General features: G+C 40.3%; 1 protein-coding gene and 1 long non-coding RNA gene across 7 annotated transcripts in view; one reads left to right on the forward strand and one right to left on the reverse strand.

Annotated features, from left to right (window-relative positions):
* Nucleotides 1-915: 915 nt before the first annotated feature.
* Nucleotides 916-21,512, forward strand: part of SLC33A1 (solute carrier family 33 member 1) — a 25,995-nt gene continuing 5,398 nt past the window's right edge. For 2 of the 6 annotated variants that reach the window (XM_032262574.1, XM_032262583.1), the window contains exons 1-4: nucleotides 916-2,279; nucleotides 13,743-13,933; nucleotides 19,470-19,654; nucleotides 19,932-20,049. In XM_032262574.1, the coding sequence (XP_032118465.1) occupies nucleotides 1,505-2,279; nucleotides 13,743-13,933; nucleotides 19,470-19,654; nucleotides 19,932-20,049 (1,269 nt within the window). In that variant the 5' untranslated portion in view covers nucleotides 916-1,504. The remainder of the gene's footprint in view (nucleotides 2,280-13,742; nucleotides 13,934-19,469; nucleotides 19,655-19,931; nucleotides 20,050-21,512) is intronic. The other 4 variants (XM_032262610.1, XM_032262591.1, XM_032262601.1 and 1 more) reach the window with 3 other exon arrangements.
* Nucleotides 13,011-13,407, reverse strand: LOC116539602. The gene is made up of 2 exons (XR_004264120.1): nucleotides 13,364-13,407; nucleotides 13,011-13,062 (listed from the first exon to the last, which is right to left on the reverse strand). It is a non-coding gene; the product is annotated as an uncharacterized LOC116539602 (long non-coding RNA).

Genomic DNA, 21,512 nt, shown 5'->3' on the forward strand with positions numbered 1-21,512 from the left:
CAGCTTCATCCATGTCCCTGCAAAGGACATGAACTTATCCTTTTTTATGGCTGCATAGTATTCCATGGTGTATACGTGCCACATTCTCTTTATCCAGTGTTATCATTGATGAGCATTTGGATTGGTTCTAAGTCTCTGCTATTGTAAATAGTGCTGCAATAAACATATGTGTGCACGTGTCTTTATAACAGAATGATTTATAATCCTTTGGGTATATATAGCCAGTAATGGGATTGCTGGGTCAAATGGTATTTCTGGTTCTTGATCCTTGAGGAATCACCAACTGTCTTCCACAATGGATGAACTAATTTACACTCCCACCAACAGCGTAAAAGCATTCCTATTTCTCCACATCCTCGCCAGCATCTGTTGTTTCCTGACTTTTTAACGAGTCATCCAACCACCAATGTAATAAGAATTGGTTACCAAGTGTCCCTACCAGTCTTCCATCACGAGGGAGAAACGGACTGCAGACAAACCTAGCACCCCTTGGGCAGTTTAATTCGTACCATAAATACGTAGGCACCGTAAGGCACGTGCTTCTCCAGTTAGGGCTTTTTCAACCCTTTTTGGGGCACAAGGTGACCTTGGATCCTGATACAAAAACTTCGTAAACTTCTCCTCGTTTCTGGTCGGCCCATGGCCCACGAAAGCAGCAGCATGACACAATTCCCACCCTAGAGTTCAGGAAATGCCTGTCATCAGCACAACCACGAAACCTACAGCCGCCGAGACTACAGACCCCCGCGTGATTACATCACTCTACCGCCAGCGCTGGCCTAGAGCAAACCGCTGTCGTGTGACCGTTCGTGTCCAATGACCGAGGCCCACGCTTTCCAGACAGCCGCATGCGCTGTCACAAAGCCCGAGCTCCCGCGGCGCCCCGCCCAGGCCGCACGGTGCGCCTGCGTTAATCCTCCCCGAAGGTTCCGGCCGCCAAGATTGCGAGTTCCCACCAAGCGTTGCTTCCGGACTCGGCCACTGGAGCGTGTTCCTGATTGGCTTGCTCTGGAGGCTAGGAAGGGACCTGTTAGAGACTGGGACCACTTCCTGAAGAGCGAGGCAGGAAGTTATATCCTTTTTTGGAGTCCTGTAGAAGTGCTCTGTGCTGCACTGGTATCGGCGAGAGCTAGAGGTGTTGGGTCGGGAGACCCGCCGGCCGTTCGGTCCCGCTGCAGGTAGGAGCTGATTTCCATCGCGGCACCACGGCCCACACCTCCAGCCCCGAGCCCGGCGCGGCAGCCCGGGGGTCTCCTTCAGGCTCCTTGACGCGGCTCCAGGGGGCACCTACCCAGGCATCCTCTGGGCCTCCAGCCAGGGGACTGGGTCCCGGCTTCAGCACTCCCGGCTGCAGTAAGAAGTGCCTTTGTCGCCCTGCTCCCTGCCACCATCCCGTGAACCACCGAAACCCTGGTCCAGCGCGACAGCCTTGGACCTGGGACTGGACGGATCCAAAACGCTCAGCCCCGGCTCCCCACAAACGGGACTCTGTATCGTCTCTGATATGTCGCCCACCATCTCTCACAAGGACAGCAGTCGGCAACGGCGGCCAGGGAATTTCAGCCACTCTCTGGATATGAAGAGCGGTCCCCTGCCGCCGGGAGGTTGGGATGACAGTCATCTGGACTCAGCTGGCGGGGAAGGGGACAGAGAAGCTCTTCTGGGGGATGCCGGCACTGGCGACTTCTTAAAAGCCCCACGGAGCTTCCGGGCCGAACTAAGCAACATTTTGCTGCTACTCTTTCTTTACGTGCTTCAGGGCATTCCCTTGGGCTTGGCGGGAAGCATCCCACTCATTTTGCAAAGCAAAAATGTTAGCTATACGGACCAAGCTTTCTTCAGTTTTGTCTTTTGGCCCTTCAGTCTCAAATTAGTCTGGGCCCCGTTGGTTGATGCGGTCTACATTAAGAACTTCGGTCGTCGCAAGTCTTGGCTTGTACCGACGCAGTATATACTAGGAGTCTTCATGATATATTTATCCACTCAGGTGGACCGTTTGCTCGGAAATACCGATGGCAGAACACTCGACGTGGTTGCTCTCACTGTGACCTTCTTTTTGTTTGAATTCTTGGCCGCCACTCAGGACATTGCTGTGGATGGTTGGGCGTTAACTATGTTATCCAGGGAAAACGTGGGTTATGCTTCTACTTGCAATTCCGTGGGCCAAACAGCGGGTTACTTTTTGGGCAATGTTTTGTTTTTGGCCCTGGAATCTGCCGACTTTTGTAACAAATATTTGCGGTTTCAGCCTCAACCCAGAGGAATAGTTACTCTTTCAGGTAATGTATTTAAGCTATTATGGCGTTAGGTTTATTTATCCTTTTGACAGAGTGTATGACGTTGGAGGGAAGCTGATTAATTTACTGGAAATCATTTTATGGGAGATAAGGTAAGTTTTGTGTTTCGTCAAAATGAGCTTCTTTGAAGTATTAAAGCCAAATCGAATGACACTAGAGCAATCAAATGATCAGCACTCTGCAAGCAGGAAGAGGCAAACCATCAAATAACACAACGAGTCCAGGGATTCATGCACCTTACTTAATACAGAAATGCACATTTTTAAAAAGTGTGGCTCATATGGTTCACATTTTTCCTTTTGTCTTATTGGTTTTAGGTTTATAGCTCTATACTTTCTGATCCATTTCTACCCCTACCCTTGTACCCAGAGTCCCTCATCTACCCTTTTAGTGAATGGAACAGGGTTTATTCGTTCAAACATGATTGAATCAGCTAAGGGATGGGATTCTAAGGCCTCTTATGAATAAGACAGAGTTCTGCACACAAGAAATCGGAGAGATGAACATTTTAGGAGACTTCAGAGTTGCCAGTTTGTAAGTGCCTTTGGGAGTCAGGTGTCATGTTGCAGGTAACATTTGACTTTGTTCTTGAATAAGATTCCACGAGGCCAGGAAATGGCACACCAGAATGCACAATACAAAGTGAAAGTGCACTGAGGCAGGAAAGTCAAAAAAAAAAAACAAAACAGGACATTGCCTAAATTGTGGAACTGGGTTTGGGAAATAATGCTGAGAAAGGCTGTGACTAAATTAGTAAGATTTTCTTTAATTGCTATGGGAAAGAGTTTAAAGTTTGTCCTGTAAGAAATGGAGGGTAAGTTCTACAAAATTTCCCCTTTTTTCTGCATGAGTAAAACACATGTAAATTTTTTCTATTTTTTTCTTCTTCTTTTTTTTTTTTTTTTTTAAATTTGAATGGTAGTCGGGGGTGGGGTTCTTACTATGTTGGCTAGGCTGGTCTTGAATTCCTGGCCTCAGGTGATTCTCCCCCTCCTTGGCCTCCCAGAGTACTGGGAGTTACAGGTGTGAGCCACCCCACCTGACCCTAAGCTTTTCTGAGGTCGTTTTTATTATTATTATTATTATTATTTTTTTTTTTGAGACGGAGTTTCACTCATGTTACCCAGGCTAGAGTGCAATGGCGCGATCTCGGCTCACCGCAACCTCCGCCTCTTGGGTTCAGGCAATTCTCCTGCCTCAGCCTCCTGAGTAGCTGGGATTACAGGCACGCACCACCATGCCCAGCTAAATTTTTGTATTTTTAGTAGAGATGGGGTTTCACCATGTTGACCAGGATGGTCTCGATCTCTTGACCTCGTGATCCAGTGCTGGGATTACAGGCTTGAGCCACCGTGCCCGGCCCTGTTTTTTTTTTTTTTAAAAAAAACTTTTGTAACAACTAGAAAACAATTAAAATGACCAATATCAGGAATAACAATGTCAGGAATATAGTGAAATTCTTTATTCTGTTAGTGATGATGAATTTAGGGGATTCCGTTTTGAAATTTAAACAGCTAAACTTATCAGCTTCTGTGCTAGCTTGGCAATTCCCAACAGAGTAAATGTCCAGGTATGTGGGTGGTGGCAGGTGTCACAACTGTATTACCCATTTCCTGCAATCTCATTTGCAGTCTTATTCATTCTCACACACATCTAACCTTATGTCCACCTCAAACTGCTAGTGAGCCACTATTACTGGTGAAATGATGGTGACAGTACTTTTTCCTCAGTTGTTTGGTGAGAGATACTGCTTTGTACTCAGGCAGATTTGTCTCAATGTTCTGGCACTCCACTCCTCCTTTATGAATATTTCACTGCTGGCTGGGGGCAGTGGCTCAGGCCTATAATCCCAGCACTTTGGGAGGCTGAGGCGGGTGGATCACTTGGGGTCAGGAGTTCAAGACCAGCCTTGCCAACATGGTGAAACCCCGTTTTTGAAATTCCGTCTCAAAAATAAAATAAAATAAAAACAAGTCACGGCTGGGCGCTGTGGCTTACACCTGTAATCCCAGCACTTTGGGAGTCTGAGGCGGGAGGACTGCTTGAGCTCAGGAGGTAGAGCCAGCCTGGGAAATACAATATCTCTACTAAAAATTAAAAAAAAAAATTGGCTGGGTGTGGTAGCAAAGGCCTGCAGCCCTAGCTACTCAGGAGGCTGAGGCAGGAGGATTGCTTCAGCCGAGGAAATTGTGGCTATAGTGAGCTATGATCCAATTATTGCACTCTAGCCTGGGCAACAGAGCACATCTGTCTTAAAATAAATTAATTAAAATTAAAATTAAATTTAAAAAAGAAATCCAAGCTGGGTGCAGTAGCTCATGCCTGTAATCCCAGCACTTTGGAAGACTGAGGTGGACAGATCACCCAAGGCCAGGAGTTTGAGACCAGCCTGGCCAACATGGCAAAACCCCTTCTCTACTAAAATACAAAAATTAGCTGGAAGGGGTGGTGCTCACCTGTAATCCCAGCTACTCAGAAGGCTGAGTGGGGAGAATTGCTTGAGTCCAGGAAACAAAAGTTGCAGTGAACTGAGATCACACTGCTGCACTCCAGCCTAGGCGACAGTGCCGGGCTGTGTCTCAAAGAAAAAACAACCAGTCAGCCTAAATTAAAATTCAGTGGCATAATTTTGATCCATTAGGAAACAGTTATGGCTAAGGGAATATAGATATAATGACTGTTGAACTAATAACGGCATTCTCTGGAATGTTTTACCAGTCACTCTTATATTAAGAGAAAATTCCAGTTTAGCACATTAGCAGTTTAGTTTCCATAGCCGGTTTTTGTTTGTTTGGTTTTTGTTTTTTGGTTTTTTTTTGAGACGGAGTTTCTGTCGTGTTGCCCTGACTAGAGTGTAATGGCACAATCTCGGCTCAGTTAGATCTCCGCTCACCGCAAGCTCCGCCTCCTGGGTTCAAGTGATTCTCCTGCCTCAGCCTTCCAAGTAGTTGGGATTACAGGCATGCACCACCACGCTCGGCTAATTTTGTATTTTTAGTAGAGACCAGGTTTCTCCATGTTGGTCAGGCTGGTCTGGAACTCCTGCCTTCAGGTGATCTGCCTGCTTTGGCCTCCCAAAGTGCTGGGATTATATGTGTGAACCACTGTGCCTGACCTCCACAGCCTCTTAAATCTTGATTTATCTGAGGCTTTCTCGTTGTAAGTAACATCATCTCCTTAATCATCTGTGGCGACATAAACAGCAGTCCCAGGACAAAATGAAAAGCAGTCCTAGGACAAAGTGAAAATGAAAAGCATAGGCCGGGCGCGGTGGCTCAAGCCTGTAATCCCAGCACTTTGGGAGGCCGAGGCGGGTGGATCACGAGGTCAAGAGATCGAGACCATCCTGGTCAACACGGTGAAACCCCATCTCTACTAAAACTACAAAAAATTAGCTGGGCATGGTGGCGCATGCCTGTAGTCCCAGCTACTCAGGAGGCTGAGGCAGGAGAATTGCCTGAACCCAGGAGGCGGAGGTTGCGGTGAGCCGAGATCGCGCCATTGCACTCCAGCCTGGGTAACATGAGTGAAACTCCGTCTCAAAAAAAAAAAAAAAAAAAATGAAAAGCATAAAAAGCAACAAAGTGATGACAGTATGCATTCACAAAGTATTTCTAGGCAGTGAATTGTTATTATTTTTGAGATGGAGTCTTACTCTGTTGCCTGGGCTGGCGTGCAGTGGTGTGATGTCAGCTGACTGCAACCTACGCCTCCAGGGTTCAAGTTATTCTCATGCCTCAGCCTCCCAAGTAGTTGGGATTACAAGCGTGCACCACCATGCCTGGCTAATTTTTGTATTTTTGATAGAGATAGGGTTTCATCATGTTGGCCAGGCTGGTCTTGAACTGCTGACTCAAGGGATCAGCCCACCTCAGCCTCCCAAAGTACTGGGATTACAGGTGTGAGCCACTGCTCCCGGACATGTCTTGTTATTTTGAATTTCTTTTTTTTTTTCTATGGAATTTGAACTTTGTTCTGCAGGAGATTCTAAAAATAGCTTACTTTTTAATTTAACTGTTTATATCTGTAGTGGACTACTGTTTCTGGTTCAGACATTTTAGTTGAAAGTTAGAATTCCTATAGTTTTATTCTCCTTTTTATGACTGAACATATCACATTTATAACATCATTCTTTCTGGAACTTATTAATAGGATAACTAAGAAAAACCAGTGGTTTTGAGAAAGTTATAGAGTACAGAAAGAATTATATGAAGAAAATATAATTGCTTAGGTGATTAAAGAGAAGCTAAACACTGAGGCAATGTTTAGAAAATCAGAGTATTAAAAGGTTGTGTGTGTGTGTGTGTGTGTGTATATATATATATATATATATTTTTTTTTAATTCTGAAATATGTTCTGGCTGGTGAGGTGGCTCACACCTGTAATCCTATCACTTTGGAAGGCCGAGGTGCGCAGATTGCCTGATCTCAGGAGTTTGAGACCACTCTGGGCAACATGGCGAAACCCTGTCTCTTCTAAAAATACAAAAAAATTAGTTCGGTGTGGTGGCACATACCTGTAATCCAGCTACTCGGGAGGTTGAGGCATGAGAATCACTTGCACCCAGGAGGTGGATTTGCAGTGAGCCGAGATCAAGCCACTGCACTCCAGCCTGGGTAACAGAACAAGACTCTGTCTCCAAAAAAATAAATAAATATAAATAAATAAAATACTGTCTGTAATTAACAGTTTTGATTGTCACAGATAAGTGGAGATGGAATATATTGGGTAGATAGATAATGTAAATGAATCATCTGAGTTGGAGGAGACAGATGATCTGAGAAATCCATGCCCCTCGAAAGGTGAGGAGTGTCAAGTCTAGTAAATTGTAGTTTTGTGACAATAGTATTCCAAGATCGCTAGATCTTAGGAGTAATCAAGAGAAGCTGGAAATTCCTTTTTTATTTCCTAATTTTAAGAACACTTCTTAAGCTTATATTTAAACATATCTTTAGCAGGGCACAGTGGCATGCATCTGTAGAGTGACACACGTCTGTAGTGACAGCCACTTGACAGGCTGAGATAGGAAGATCATTTGAGGCTAGGAGTTTGAGCCTGCAGTGAGTTATAATAGTGTCTGTGATAACCACTGCACTCCAGCCTGGGCAACGTAGCAAGACCCATCTTTAAAAAAATATATTCAATATATTATCTATCTATCTGTTATCTATCTAATCTAATTTATGTCTTCAGGCCAGATGTAGCGTGTAAACTGGTAGTTGAGGCCCTCTCCTCTAGCAGCAGTAGTAACAATTAGTAGTGATTAGAATAGGGAACACCATATTTGGGTTTAGGAGCAGGGAGCAAGACAGTCTGATACCAGAGAAGAAAACTAAAGATATTAGAGTTTATAAATCAATTTGTTTATAAATAGGCACACACGTACAGGGGTAAATGAGAGAAAAAGTGATGCTTTGAAAAAGTTGATGCTATAAGTATGAATCTAATTAAACAGTATTTGTAAGACATTGATGCTTTAAATTAGAGAGCAGGACCATTAACTCCTACCTGATGACAAATTTTTGTCCTGCTTTCAGAACACATAATTTATGTGACTCAAGATGCATGTTAGAATTTGGAAAAGACTAATTGGTTCATTTCTAGATAGACCAGGTATTCTTATATAGGCTACAATACATTCTTTATTTTATTATACTTTAAGTTCTGGGGTACATGTGCAGATTGTGCAGGATTGTTACATAGGTATACACATGCCATGGCGGTTTGCTGCATCCATCCCCCCATCATCTACATTAGGTATTTCTCCTAATGTTATCCCTCCCCAATACCCCCACCCGTATAATACATTCTTTAGCATTCATGTCTAGGCTTAAAATGTTACCCTACATTCTCAGAAAGACAAACTGTATTTTTTATTTTTTTTTGAGACAGAATCTTGCTCTGTCACCCAGGCTGGAGTGTAGTGGCACAATCTCAGCTCACTGCAACTTCTGCCTCCTGGGTTCAAGTGATTCTCATGCCACAGCCTCCCGAGTTGCTGGGATTACAGGCATGCACCACTATTCCTGGCTACTTTTTGTATTTTTAGTAGAGGCAGGGTTTCACCATGTTGGTCAGGCTGGTCTTGAACTCCTGACCCACAAGTGATCCACCTGCCTCGGACTCCCAAAATGCTGGGATTACATGAGCCACTGTGCCGGCCTATTTATTCTCATTAAAGTATTTCCCTATTTCCCTATAATTTATTGAGTAAAATAATTTTTTTTTTTTTTTGAGATGGAGTTTCGCTCTCGTTACCCAGGCTGGAGTGCAATGGCGCGATCTCGGCTCACCGCAGCCTCCGCCTCCTGGGTTCAGGCAATTCTCCTGCCTCAGCCTCCTGAGTAGCTGGGATTACAGGCACGTGCCACCATGCCCAGCTGATTTTTTGTATTTTTAGTAGAGACGGGGTTTCACCATGTTGGCCAGGATGGTCTCGATCTCTTGACCTTGTGATCCACCTGCCTCGGCCTCCCAAAGTGCTGGGAGTACAGGCGTGAGCCACTGCGCCCAGCCCGAGTAAAATAAATTCTTTAGGAAGACACCAAATTTTTTAGCCTGTGCATTTGAATTTCGTTTGTCATACCACCATATGGGGAGATGGAGGTGAGAAAGGGTAATACAAGTAGCCAGTTTAAAGAACTATGAGAAAGTATTTTTGTTCCAGACCTCATGGTTGGAGCTAAAACATGAACCTTTTTTCTCAGTGGTGTCTAGTTGATAGAAAAGAGATCTTACTTGCTGTGGGTGTATCTGAGTATCTGGATGATATAATGGAAAACATTTCTTGCTTTAGAACTAGACTGGAGTTTGAATGCCATTTCTGGCACTTTCTGCCTTGTGATTCTGTTTCATTGTATATGAAGTAGGAATAATAATGCCTATCTTGGAAAGTGATTTTGAGATTTAAATGAGATGTCCTCTGTTTTCCCCAGATCTTGTAATAGGCACTCAGGTGCTAGCTATTCTACCTTTATTGGTCACTAATGCATGCTCTTAATTTCTGCATTGATGAGAGCACTGGACAAGATCTTGCAGCCACTTCAGGATATTTAGTCTGTTTTTAGGTCTTTGCTTGAAAATCATGTTTACGAAACATAAACATCAGCTTTGATATCTTGATCATATATTTATATGCCATATATGCTTAAGTTGGTAAAATACACAAATCAAAATTAACCAAAATTTTAATAATTAAATATTTCCATATTTTTTGTAATAATGTGTCTTTATGGTCATTGGCATATTGAACTATAGATGTCTCTAGCATCAAAGCAGTGTTAATAAGTCTAATAAGACTACTGGGTATCATTTATTAACATTGGTCTGATTTGTGGTAATTGTGTTCATAAAACTTCTTAATATATTTCCTAGACTCTCTAAGGTATTGGCTTTTTCATTCTTCTGCGTGTGTGAGATTTGGAAACCCTTTGAATTAGGACTTTGTGACTGACTCATTGTCACTACTTCCTTTTAAAAAAGTATTTTCTCCTGAAAGCACAAAGAAATTAGAAATATCCTTGGCTGGGTACAGTGGCTCACACCTGTAATCCTAACAGTTTGGGAGGCTGAGGCAGGAGGATCACTTGAGCCTAGGAGGTCAAGGCTGTAGTCAGCCATGTTTGTGCCACTGCAGTACAGCCTGGGTGACAGAGTGAGACCGTGTCTCTCAGAAAACATAGTTTGTTCTTTTTCTTTTTTCCCTTCGTGTCGGTATCAAGGGATTTAAATTTTAGATCAACTTTGTTCATTAAAATTGGGACACTATGCTAAACAAATTTATAATTCTTTTGCTTAGAAAAATGGAACTCCTTAAGTTGTATATAATTGGAAAACTTTTACTTTTCACTTAACATTGAGACCATTAATTTCACTTGAGACCATTAATTGGAATTTCTGGTCACAGTGAAAATAATAGTTTTTTTTTCAGGGCTTGTTAAACAACTTGTTTAAAACAAATGATGAACAAAAGCTTGATCAATGAGAATAATGTGTGTGAAACTGTAAACAATTAATTATTCGCCTCATTTTGCAGATGGCATTAAGAATGCAAAAATAGTGGACATTAGCTTCACTTATAAGGATAATGTTATTAATACATTGTTGTTCATTCCTTTTGAACCAGATTCTAAAATGCTAGAAATTATGTTACTTTGTGTCAGGCAAGGTGTGATCTCACACCTATGATCTCAGCACTTTGGGAGGCCAAAGCAGACAGATCATATGAGGTCAGGAGTTTAAGACTAGCTTTGCCAACATGGTGAAACCCTGTCTCTACTGAAAATACAAAAATTAGCTGTGTGTGGTGGCACACACACCTGTAATCCCAGCTACTTGGGGGGCTGAAGCAGGAGATTGCGTGAAGCCAGGTGGTGGAGGTTGCAGTGAGCCCAGATCGAACCACTGCACTCCAGCCTGGGTGACAAAACAAAAAACAAGATGCCATTTTGATGATGTTTAATCATAGACTTTTATATGTTACTGTATTTTAAAATAGATATATTTACATTTAAGAAAATTTTGGTTTTTTTCCTTCTTTTTTTTTTTTTTTTTTTGAGATGGAGTCTTGGTCTGTTCCCCAGGCTGGAGTGCAGTGGCACAATCTTGTCTCACTGCAACCTCCCCCTCCTGGGTTCAAGCAATTCTCCTGCCTTAGCCTCCCAAGTAGCTGGGATTACAGGTACACGCCACCACGTCCAGCTAATGTTTATATTTTTAATGGAGACAGGGTTTTGCCATGTTGGCTAGACTGGTCTCCTGACCTCAAGTGATCTGCCCGCCTCAGCCTCCTGAAGTGCTGGGATGACAGGCTTGAACCATCACGCCTGGCCTATCTTAATCCTAGAATATCTAAAATTAAGTAGAAATTTCCCATGGTGCAGAAAAATATTCATCCTAGAATACAATTTTCCATATATGTTTAAAGTGTTTTAGCTTTATTAACAAATTAGTTAATTAATTGGTTAAGGTCTGGCTCTGTTGCCTAGGCTGGATTTCAGTGGTGCCATCAGAGTTTACTGTAACCTCCAACTCCTGACCACAAGTCATGCTCTTGCCTCAGCTTCCTGAGTAGCTGGGACTGCAGGTACTCGCCATCATGCCCATCTAATTTTTAAGTTTTTCCTTTTTGTTTTGTAGATACAGGGTCTTGCTATCTTGGTCTTGAATTCCTATGCTCAAGCTATCCTCCCATCTCAGCCTCCCAAAGCGCTGGGATTATAAGCGTGAGCCACCACACCTGGTCTGTTTTAGTTTCTTTAATTTGCATAATTTGAATAGCAAAGCCTTGCTTTTTGGTTTTTGGTTAGGCTTGTGGAGATTAAATAATTAGCCAATTCTAGTAGATTCTAATTTCAACATTAATTTTAAAAATATCATTATGTAGGCAGTATAAAATTATGGAAAGAGTATAAAACTCAACTTCAGGAGGTTGAGATTCAAGTTCTGCCTCCTCCTCTGCCTCTTAGTAATTTTACCTTTGGTAAAGATTTAAGTATTCTGAGCTTCTTTTCCTCATCTTTATATAGTAATAACACCTACTTAGTCTATCCTGTTTGCTATGAGAATCAAATGAGATAAAGGAATATTTAAATACCAAGGTGAAATTGAGCTAAACAAATAATGCTATTTCTCCCTCATAAGTGAGGTTCAAACTATAGTGATCATCATTAGTGAGCACAGAAGCAAGAGCAAGATTCAATCTAAGGAAAAACCCTGACTGAAGAATGCTCTTAATTGTTTTTGAGAATAGGTGACTACGGTCCTTGATCAGTTGTGCTACATAAGCCATTTAATAAAAAGTAAAAACATCTAAAATGGAGTACAGTGCTGGAATGTTTGAGCCAGAATGCAAGGATTTTCTAGCCAAATCCTCTTATTTTACAGATGAAGAAACTGAGACAGGGTTATCTAATAAGTTTTGTAATGGCAAACTAAAATGCAGTTCTCAGGATGGTTAATGAGATACCGGTTTTGAAATTAGTTGTACTTATAAGGTGTGAAATCACAATTTTATCACAGACTTAGAATGTAACTTGGAGAACTTGACTTCCCTAAGCGTTTGTTTGTTCACCTGTAAATCTGGGCTGGTGATAAGCTAATCTATTGGGTTGTTGAAGTAAAGGAGTTGATACATGTAAAATGCTTAGCATATTTTTGTCATGTGGTATGCACTCAATAAATGATACTTCTATTATTACTATTAGTTTTAGCTGTTTAGCCGAATCTCCCAGATCATTATTCTCTCCCTTTACTAAATTTGTTCAAGGTGATAGCTAATGGCTCAACTATCTCACTGAAACAACCCAGACAGTACTCATCATGTGTCCTCATTCTGCACCTATGAGTCTGAGCAAATTCCTTTTGTATTGTAGTATTGAGATGAGAAGTTTATTCTTGAAAAGATAGAAAACATTAGAAAGTTTAAAATATAAGGTAGAAAATCTGATGTAAATAATCACCTGTTGTGAAATTTAATAAAGAACTGAAAAGACTTGGGCATGTAAGAATAACTGATGGATCTTATGGGATATGAAAATCATTTCCCACCTCTAGCACTTTTCTTGAATAAAGTGACGTGATAGGCTTTTGTTTCATTCAACTCAGTAGTACGCTAAATATAATGTACCCCCACACCCGCCCCCAGCCTTTTCTTATCGTTGTTACTATTTTGGGTCACTCTGTTTAAGAGTCAAGACTGTTTTGTTCATTTGCTGTGCCTGGTTTAATGCTTTGAATATAATAAAGAGGTACCTAAATGTTGACCTTTTTTTTTTTTTTTGGGGGGGGACGGAGTTTCGCTCGTTACCCAGGCTGGAGTGCAATGGCGCGATCTCGGCTCACCACAACCTCCGCCCCCTGGGTTCAGGCAATTCTGCCTCAGCTTCCTGAGTAGCTGGGATTACAGGCACGCACCACCATGCCCAGCTAATGTTTTGTATTTTTAGTAGAGACGGGGTTTCACCGTGTTGACCAGGATGGTCTCGATCTCTTGACCTCGTGATCCACCCGCCTCGGCCTCCCAAAGTGCTGGGATTACAGGCTTGAGCCACCGCGCCCGGCCAACCTTTTTTTTTTTTAAGACAAGGTCTCTGTTGCCCATGCTGGAGTGCAGTGGTACAATCACAGCTCACTGCAGCCTCCACTTCCTGGGCTCAAGTAGTCCTCCCACCTACAGATGTGTACCACCAAGCCTGGCTAATTTTGTAATTTTTTTGTAGAGATAGGATCCCATTATATTGCCCAGGCTGGTCTTCAATTTCTGGGTTCAAATAATTCTCCCACCTTGGCCTCCCAAAGTGCTAGGATTACAGGCATGAGTCCCTGTACTTGGCTGATTTTTTAAATAACAAATCTTAACTGAGAATTATTGTATATATAATTATTTAGTTTTTTGTAATTATTATGTAATTTTAAAATTAATTATAGGTTTAAAACATTTTCAGATTTCCTTTTTTTCTGGGGAACTATATTTTTAATAACAACAACATTGGTTGCCCTTCTGAAAAAAGAAAACAAAGAAGTATCAGTAGTAAAAGAAGAAACACAAGGGATCACAGATACTTACAAGCTGCTTTTTGCAATTATAAAAATGCCAGCAGTTCTGACATTTTGCCTTCTGATTCTAACTGCAAAGGTAAGAGATTTATAAATCAAATTTATCATTTTCTTATAAGTATCAATATCATGGAATACTTTCAATGCCTTTTTCGTATCATAGGTCCCTTTCCACTGTCATTAGAATTTAACAATAAAAAGCAGTATTTTCTGTTTATTAAATGTATTTGAAAAGGCATAGTGATGTCAACTTTAATTTTATAGTAAGCTAAATGTCTTGGAATATTGTAAAGAATTATGTCAATTTGAAGAACTGTTAATAAATGTGAACTTTAATGATATTAATGGTTGGAATGGAAATTAATGCCTTTAAAAATCAATAGTTCTCCCCTCTCATAATGAGTATACATTTAACATTGGAGTAATACAATTATTTACTTAGAGTGTGCTTATAAAGATATAGGGCCGTACGTGGTGGCTCATGCCTGTAATCCCAGAACTTTGGGACGCTAAGGCTGATGGATCACCTGAGGTCAGGAGTTCAAGACCAGCCTGGCCAACATGATGAAACCCTGTCTCTGCTAAAAACACAAAAATTAGCCAGGCATGTTGGCACGCATCTGTAGTCCCAGCTACTCGGGAGGCTGAGGCAGGAGAATCGCTTGAACCCAGGAGGCAGAGGTTGCAGGGAGCCGAGATCATGCCACTGCACCCTAGCTTGGGTGCCAGAGCGAGACTCCATCTCAAAAATAAATAAAAGATTAAAAAAAAAAAGGTATTGACCTTCTTGGTATATGTCCTTTGAACCTACCTTTTCCCCCCTGTATATATGTGTGTGCATGTATGTGTGTATACATATACTTCGTATATTTATTTACTTATATGCTTTATTTTATTTATTTTTTGAGACTGAGGCCCACTCTATTGCCCAGGCTGGAGTACAGGGGTACAATCTCGGCTCACTGCAACTTCTACCTCCTGTATTCAAACGATTCTCCTGCCTTAGCCTCCCAAGTAGCTGGGATTATAAGCACACGTCCAGCTAATTTTTGAATTCTTAGAACAGACAGGGTTTCACCATGTTGGCCAGGCTGGTCTCCAACCTCTGACTTCAAGTGATCCGCCTGCCTCAGACTCCCAAAGTTCTGGGATTATAGGTGTGAGCCACCACACCCGGCCTATTTACTCATATTACTTTAAAAGTGGAATTGGATCATACTGCGTATAATTTTTTATCTTTTTATCTTATACCAAACATTTCTATAGCATTAAATATTTGAAAACATACTTTTTAGTAGCTATAAGATATAGTTATAAATTTACCATAATCTCATTTTTCTGTTGTATATTTATTTTCTGTTTTTAAATTATAAAAATACACTAGCAAATATTTTTGTGCATAAGTCTTTCTTTGACTTTCTGGATATTTCCTTCCAGTAGATTTTTTGTTTTTTTATGATGAGGTCTTGCTCTGTTGCCTAGGCTGGAGTGCTGTGGCATGATCATAACTCACTGTAATGTCAAATTCCTGGGCTCAAGCCATACTCTGACCTCAGCCTCTCAAGTAGCTGGAACTATAGGTGCCTGACACCTCATCCAGCTAATTTTTTTTTTTTTTTTTGAGATGGCGTCTCGCTCTGTCACCCAGGTGGAGTGTAGTGGTGCAATCTTGGCTCACTGCAACCTCCCCTCTGAGTTCAAGCTGTTCTCCTGCTTCAGCCTCCTGAGTAGCAGGGATTATAAGTGCCCACCACCACGCCCTGCAGATTTTTTGTAATTTTAATAGAGACGGGGTTTCCCCATGTTGGTCAGGCTTGTATCAAACTCCTGACCTTGTGATCTGCCTGCCTCAGCCTCCCAAAGTGCTGGGATTACAGGCGTGAGCCACCATACCCGGCCCACCCAGCTAATTTCTTAATTTTCTGTAGAGGTGTGGGGGTCTCGCTTTGCTACACAGGCTGGCCAGTAGATTATTAAGTGGGCAATTAGTGGGTCAATGAATGTGGTATGATTGCTGAATTGCTTTTCAAAAGTTTATACTCATTTATACTGTCTCCAGCAATATAGAAGGAGGTACTTCAATTACAAAGTCTATAATCCTGTTTTCTTCTTTTAAACTTTCCCCCAAATAACATCTGTCCTAACTTTAACACTACAGATGTTCTTTCCTTTTGAGTTTTACATAAGTGTGCTATACAGTATATATTCTTATGTTTGATACATATGTTCTTTTGCTCAGTATTATATTTGTGCAATTTACCTATATTTTTATAGCAATAGTTTATCTCATTGCTGTACAATATTTCATTGTATGAATATGCCACAATTTATCCATTCTATCAACAGGTTTTTAGAGCTATTATGAGTAGTGTTTCTACAAACATTCACATATGTGACTTTTGGTGAAGATAGGTGCACATTTCTGATTGGTAAATATATATAGAATTGCTGGTTCATGAAAGATGCATAGAAGTATATAATGCCAAATATTTTTCCAAAGTGGTTTTTCCAATTTTATCTACCACCAGCAGTGTGAGAGAGTTCTGATTGTTTCACATCCTTCAAAACACATATATTGTCTTTTTAATTTTATCCTTTCTGGTGGGTGTATAGTGGCATCTTGTTGTGGCCATAATTTGAATTTCCCTAATGGCAAAAGATATTGAGCATTTTTTTTTTTTTTTTTTTTTTTTGAGACGGAGTTTCGCTCTTGTTACCCAGGCTGGAGTGCAATGGCGTGATCTCGGCTCACCGCAACCTCTGCCTCCTGGGTTCAGGCAATTCTCCTGCCTCAGCCTCCTGAATAGCTGGGATTACAGGCATGCGCCACCATGCCCAGCTGATTTTTTGTATTTTTAGTAGAGACGGGGTTTCACCATGTTGACCAGGATGGTCTCGATCTGTTGACCTCGTGATCCACCCACCTCGGCCTCCCAAAGTGCTGGGATTACAGGTGTGAGCCACCGCGCCCGGCATTTTTTCATGTGATTATTGACCATTTGAATATCCAAAGTTGCCCTTTTCCTTAAATTTGTAAAGTTTTTGTTCTTTTTAGATTTCATTTTTTGAGATGAGGTCTCTGTCACCTGCGCTGGAGTACAATGGCACCATCATGGCTCACTGCAGCCCTGACCTTCTGGGCTCCAGTGATCCTCCCACCTCAGTTGCTCAGGTATAGCCACGTACCACCACCATGCCCAGCTAATTTTAACAAAAAGGATTTTTTTTGAGACGGAGTTTCTCTCTGTCACCCTGAGTGGGGTCCAATGACATGGTCTCAGCTCACTGCAACCTTCGTCTCCTGAGTTCAAGTGATTCTCTTGCCTCAGCCTCCCAAGTAGCTGGGATTACAGGCATGCACCACCATGCTTGGCTAATTTTTGTGTTTTTAGTATAGATGGGGTTTCACCATGTCGGTCAGGCTGGTGTCGAGTTCCTGACCTTGTGCTATGCCTGCTTTGGCCTCCCAAAGTGCTATTACAGGCATAAGCCACCGTACCCAACAGGGACCAAACTTTTAAAAATATATTTTGGATTTGAGTGTTTTATTAGATATGTGTATTACAAATATCTCCTACTATATAACTTTTAAGACTTTTACCAGTTTAAGAGTAGATGTTAAAGTCAGTTTGAATATCTTATTTTTACAAAGAGAATAAATAAAATGTAAGTGAAATTATTTTCTGGACTTAAGTGAAATATATGTTACCTTTAATTTTTTTTATGGTGAAATTTTCTTTGGCTCGATTCCAAGAAGTTACAGTGTATACTATTTATAATTTCTTTTTTTAAAAAAATGGTATGATATTGAAGTGGTCTCCTGGTCTAGGGTAGTACCTGAGGTTCGTTGTCTCACGGTCACAGAGATTAAGGATGTGGACACACAAAGAGTGAGGTTAGCAGCAGAAACTTAATAGGTGAGAGAAAGAGAATAGCTCTGTGCTACAGAGAGGTGTCCTGGAAAAATTGGGTTGCCAGATCTGTGGTGAAATGCAGGGGGTTTTATAGATGAGCTACTGGCGAGGCTGTGTCTGATTCACATAGGGCATGAAAAACTGGGTAAGTCCAGATGTGCCTATTTACACAGGGCATGAATATCTGGCAGCCCCCACCCTAATCTTTTATTATGAGGCAGGTTCTCTGCCTGAGCTATATATACCATGTTGCTCATTTATTTTTTACTGTATACATGCTAACAAAAAAGAGAAAGTGGAGCTTTCATAGTGGACATGCCTGACCCCCAGGTAGCTCTTTTCTGTGGCTTCCAGCTTGCTTATCTATGTTTGCAGTTCAGTTTTTCAGGCTGCTCTTTGTTAGAAAAGAAATGATTTTGGAGTCTGCTTTTTGTTAGAAGGGAAGCTCTGCCGAGGACTCTTTTGCCCTTACTATCTGCCTAAATAATTTCTTTCTACCTACTGTATCGATATAATTTTACACATTTTGAAAATTTATTAGTAGAAAGAACTCCTTTTTATCCTTTATCCAGATTCTCTAATTATTAACATTTAGCTCCACTTTCCTTATTTTGTAGATTTTCTCTTTGTATATGTTTCTATGACATATGTCTTCTGAAATACTTTAATTTGTACACATTATGTATTTTTATCCATAAGTACCTTAAGTATGTATTTCCTAAGAACAAGGCTTCTGCTTACAAAACCACAACTCACTAGTGGGAAATTTTAAACTGATATAATACTATATAATTATAGTCCATATCCAAATTTTACACAATAACCGTCTTTATAACTTTACTTTTTTTCTGGTTGGGGATCTAATCTAGGATTACACATTACATTCAGTTGGTATGACCTTTCATTGTCCTTAATATTCCTGACATTTTTGAAGAATACAGGCCAATTATTCTATAGAATGGGCTTCTAGTTACATTTCTCCCATGTTTCTTCTTCTTTGGGTTGAGGTTATACAAGTATATAAGGCAGGAAGATCAAAGAAGTAATGTTTTGATGTCTGCAGGGAATCATATTAAGAGTCATATCATATCTCTTTATCCCCTCAACTATTGGTTCTAACTTTAATTGCTTTGCTAATCTCTTGTAAAAGTACTGTTTTTCCTTTCATAATTAAAAACTGACTCATGGGGAGATACTTTGAGGCTATGAATCTTAATTTCATTCTTACTCTTTTTTGTTGCTGTTTTTAAGAATTAATCTAACTATATCCCTCTCATTTTATTCAGTCTCTCAGATATGTTTTCTCAGAATTACTTTTGAAACATTAGATGAACTTAGGAAATTTTATTATGGTCAGTCGGAAGTTCTTTTAAACTTAAAACTGACAAATCAGTAAATTTGGATTTTTGACTCCGTTTATTACACAGATTGGACTTTTTGAAGTGGAAATTTAGTTGTATTTATTGCCATCTATAATCCCAGTACTGACTTTTCAGTTGTTTTTGCTTAATATTATTAGAAAACCATAGGCAAAGTGTACCTCGTATAATATGATTGTTGTACCAGATATAATATTTGATGCTAACTTGTAACTGTCATGGGTCAGTAATAAAGTTGAGGTTCTTGAAGAACTTACATATGCATGGAGGAAAATATTTCATAAGTCACAAATTAAAATACTTTTTTGTTTTTATATTGCAGATTGGTTTTTCAGCAGCAGATGCTGTAACAGGACTGAAATTGGTAGAAGAGGGAGTACCCAAAGAACATTTAGCCTTATTGGCAGTTCCAATGGTTCCTTTGCAGATAATACTGCCTCTGATTATCAGCAAATACACTGCAGGTCCCCAGCCATTAAACACATTTTACAAAGCCATGCCCTACAGGTAAAAATGAAATAAAAGCTTACTAAATAAGAAAGAGTAAAATGAGGAACATTCATCAGTATCACTAATATATCTGAGTGTAGAATTATATATATGGAAAAAGGTTTGAAAAGCATCTTTAATTTCGGTATCATTTATATGTACTTTTATCTTTTTAACCTCCTAACAGGTTTTAGATACAGCTTCTTTCATGTGGTAGGCACACAGATTTCTGTTCTTTTTGTTGTTATTTAAGCTAAAACGAAAGTCAACTCAATGTTTCTTTCTTTCTCTATAGATTATTGCTTGGATTAGAATATGCCCTACTGGTTTGGTGGACTCCTAAAGTAGAACATCAAGGGGGATTCCCTATATATTACTATATCATAGTCCTGCTGAGTTATGCCTTACATCAGGTAAGCTTGCTGTGGTTTTCTCAGGAAATAAACTCTTCTGTGTAAAATAAAAAAGGCAGCTTTCTACAGTTCCTTAAAGTAATAATGAATTTTAATAAATTTTAAGATTTAAGCACTGAGGAAATTATTGATGATAGACTTTAAATCTTACGACTTTTCATTTAATGAGTTCTGTTCATGGAAAGAGACCTTTTTTTTTTTTTTTTTTTTTTTTTGAGGCAGAGTCTGGCTTGGTTGCCCACTGCCCACACGCGGCTAATTTTCTGTATTTTTAGTAGAGACAGGATTTCACTGTATTGGCCAGGCAGGTCTCAAACTCTTGACCTTAAGTGATCCTCCTGCCTTAGCCTCCTAAACTGTTGGGATTACAGGCATGAGCCACCATACCTGGCCCTGGCATAACTTCTGTATTGAAAATTATGACTTATTCTTCATGATTTTGAAAGCTATGTCAAGCTGCTTTTCTTTCTTTGTTAAATACATTTGTAATCCCTAAAAGAAGGAATTTTCACTTTGCTCTAGCCTAAGCCACTGTTGCAGAATGAGATTTTTTTTGTTCTGGCTGCAAGTGATTCAAGTTAAATGGCAGAGGCCCAGAAGTAACCTTTGGGACTTAACTGCTGTTATTGCTAATGAGTATTTCAGAGTCACTACGGATTTTTCTGTGGAACCTAGCCTATACCCTTTGAAAGTTATATTTGCTAATGTTTAACACTTAGTTTTCAAAAGAAACCTAAAAACTTGACTACCAGGAAATTGCAGCAGTTTTGTGCATTCAATAAATCACGTAGGAGAAATCCATAGTGGATCATGTCTAACTAAATTGTATGCTTATAAAATCATTGAGGCCAGACTGTCAAATGTAATTTTTTTTTGTTTTGCACATGCTTAGTTAATGCTAGGCATGTAACAGAAGGCTAAAGAAGTGTTTTAGCTAGTCTGTGCTTCAGTATTTCTGTTGGTATGTTATAGCCTAAAAATCATTTATTTAGCTTTGGATTTCATTTAAGAATTTCCCAAAGTATAGTCACTGAAACTCAGACAACCAGATGCTTTATGGGGAAAAAAGGTACAAGACCAAGTAAATTCAAGAAATGACGTATGACATAAGCCCTCTGTAAATAACACCTTAATGATTTCTTCAACAAAATGTATTTTTATTTTGAGACAGTCTCACTCTGTTGCCCAGGCTGGAGTGCAGTGGCATGATCTCGGCTCACTGTAACCTCTGCCTCTTGGGTTCAAGTGATTCTCCTATCTCAGCCTCCCAAGTAGCTAGGATTAAAAGTGAGCACCACCACGTACAACTAATTTTTGTATTTTTAGTAGAGAGGGGGTTTCACCATGTTGGCCAGGCTGGTCTTGAACTCCTGACCTCAGGTGATCCACCTGCCTTGGCCTCCCAAAGTCCTGGGATTACTAAGTTAATGTTTTTCTGTCTTTTTTTTTTTTTTTTTTTTTTT

This window comes from Sapajus apella, unplaced genomic scaffold (genome assembly GCF_009761245.1).
Source record: "Sapajus apella isolate SASKATOON/1434 unplaced genomic scaffold, GSC_monkey_1.0 scaffold4, whole genome shotgun sequence".
In the NCBI taxonomy this organism is placed as follows: domain Eukaryota; kingdom Metazoa; phylum Chordata; class Mammalia; order Primates; family Cebidae; genus Sapajus; species Sapajus apella.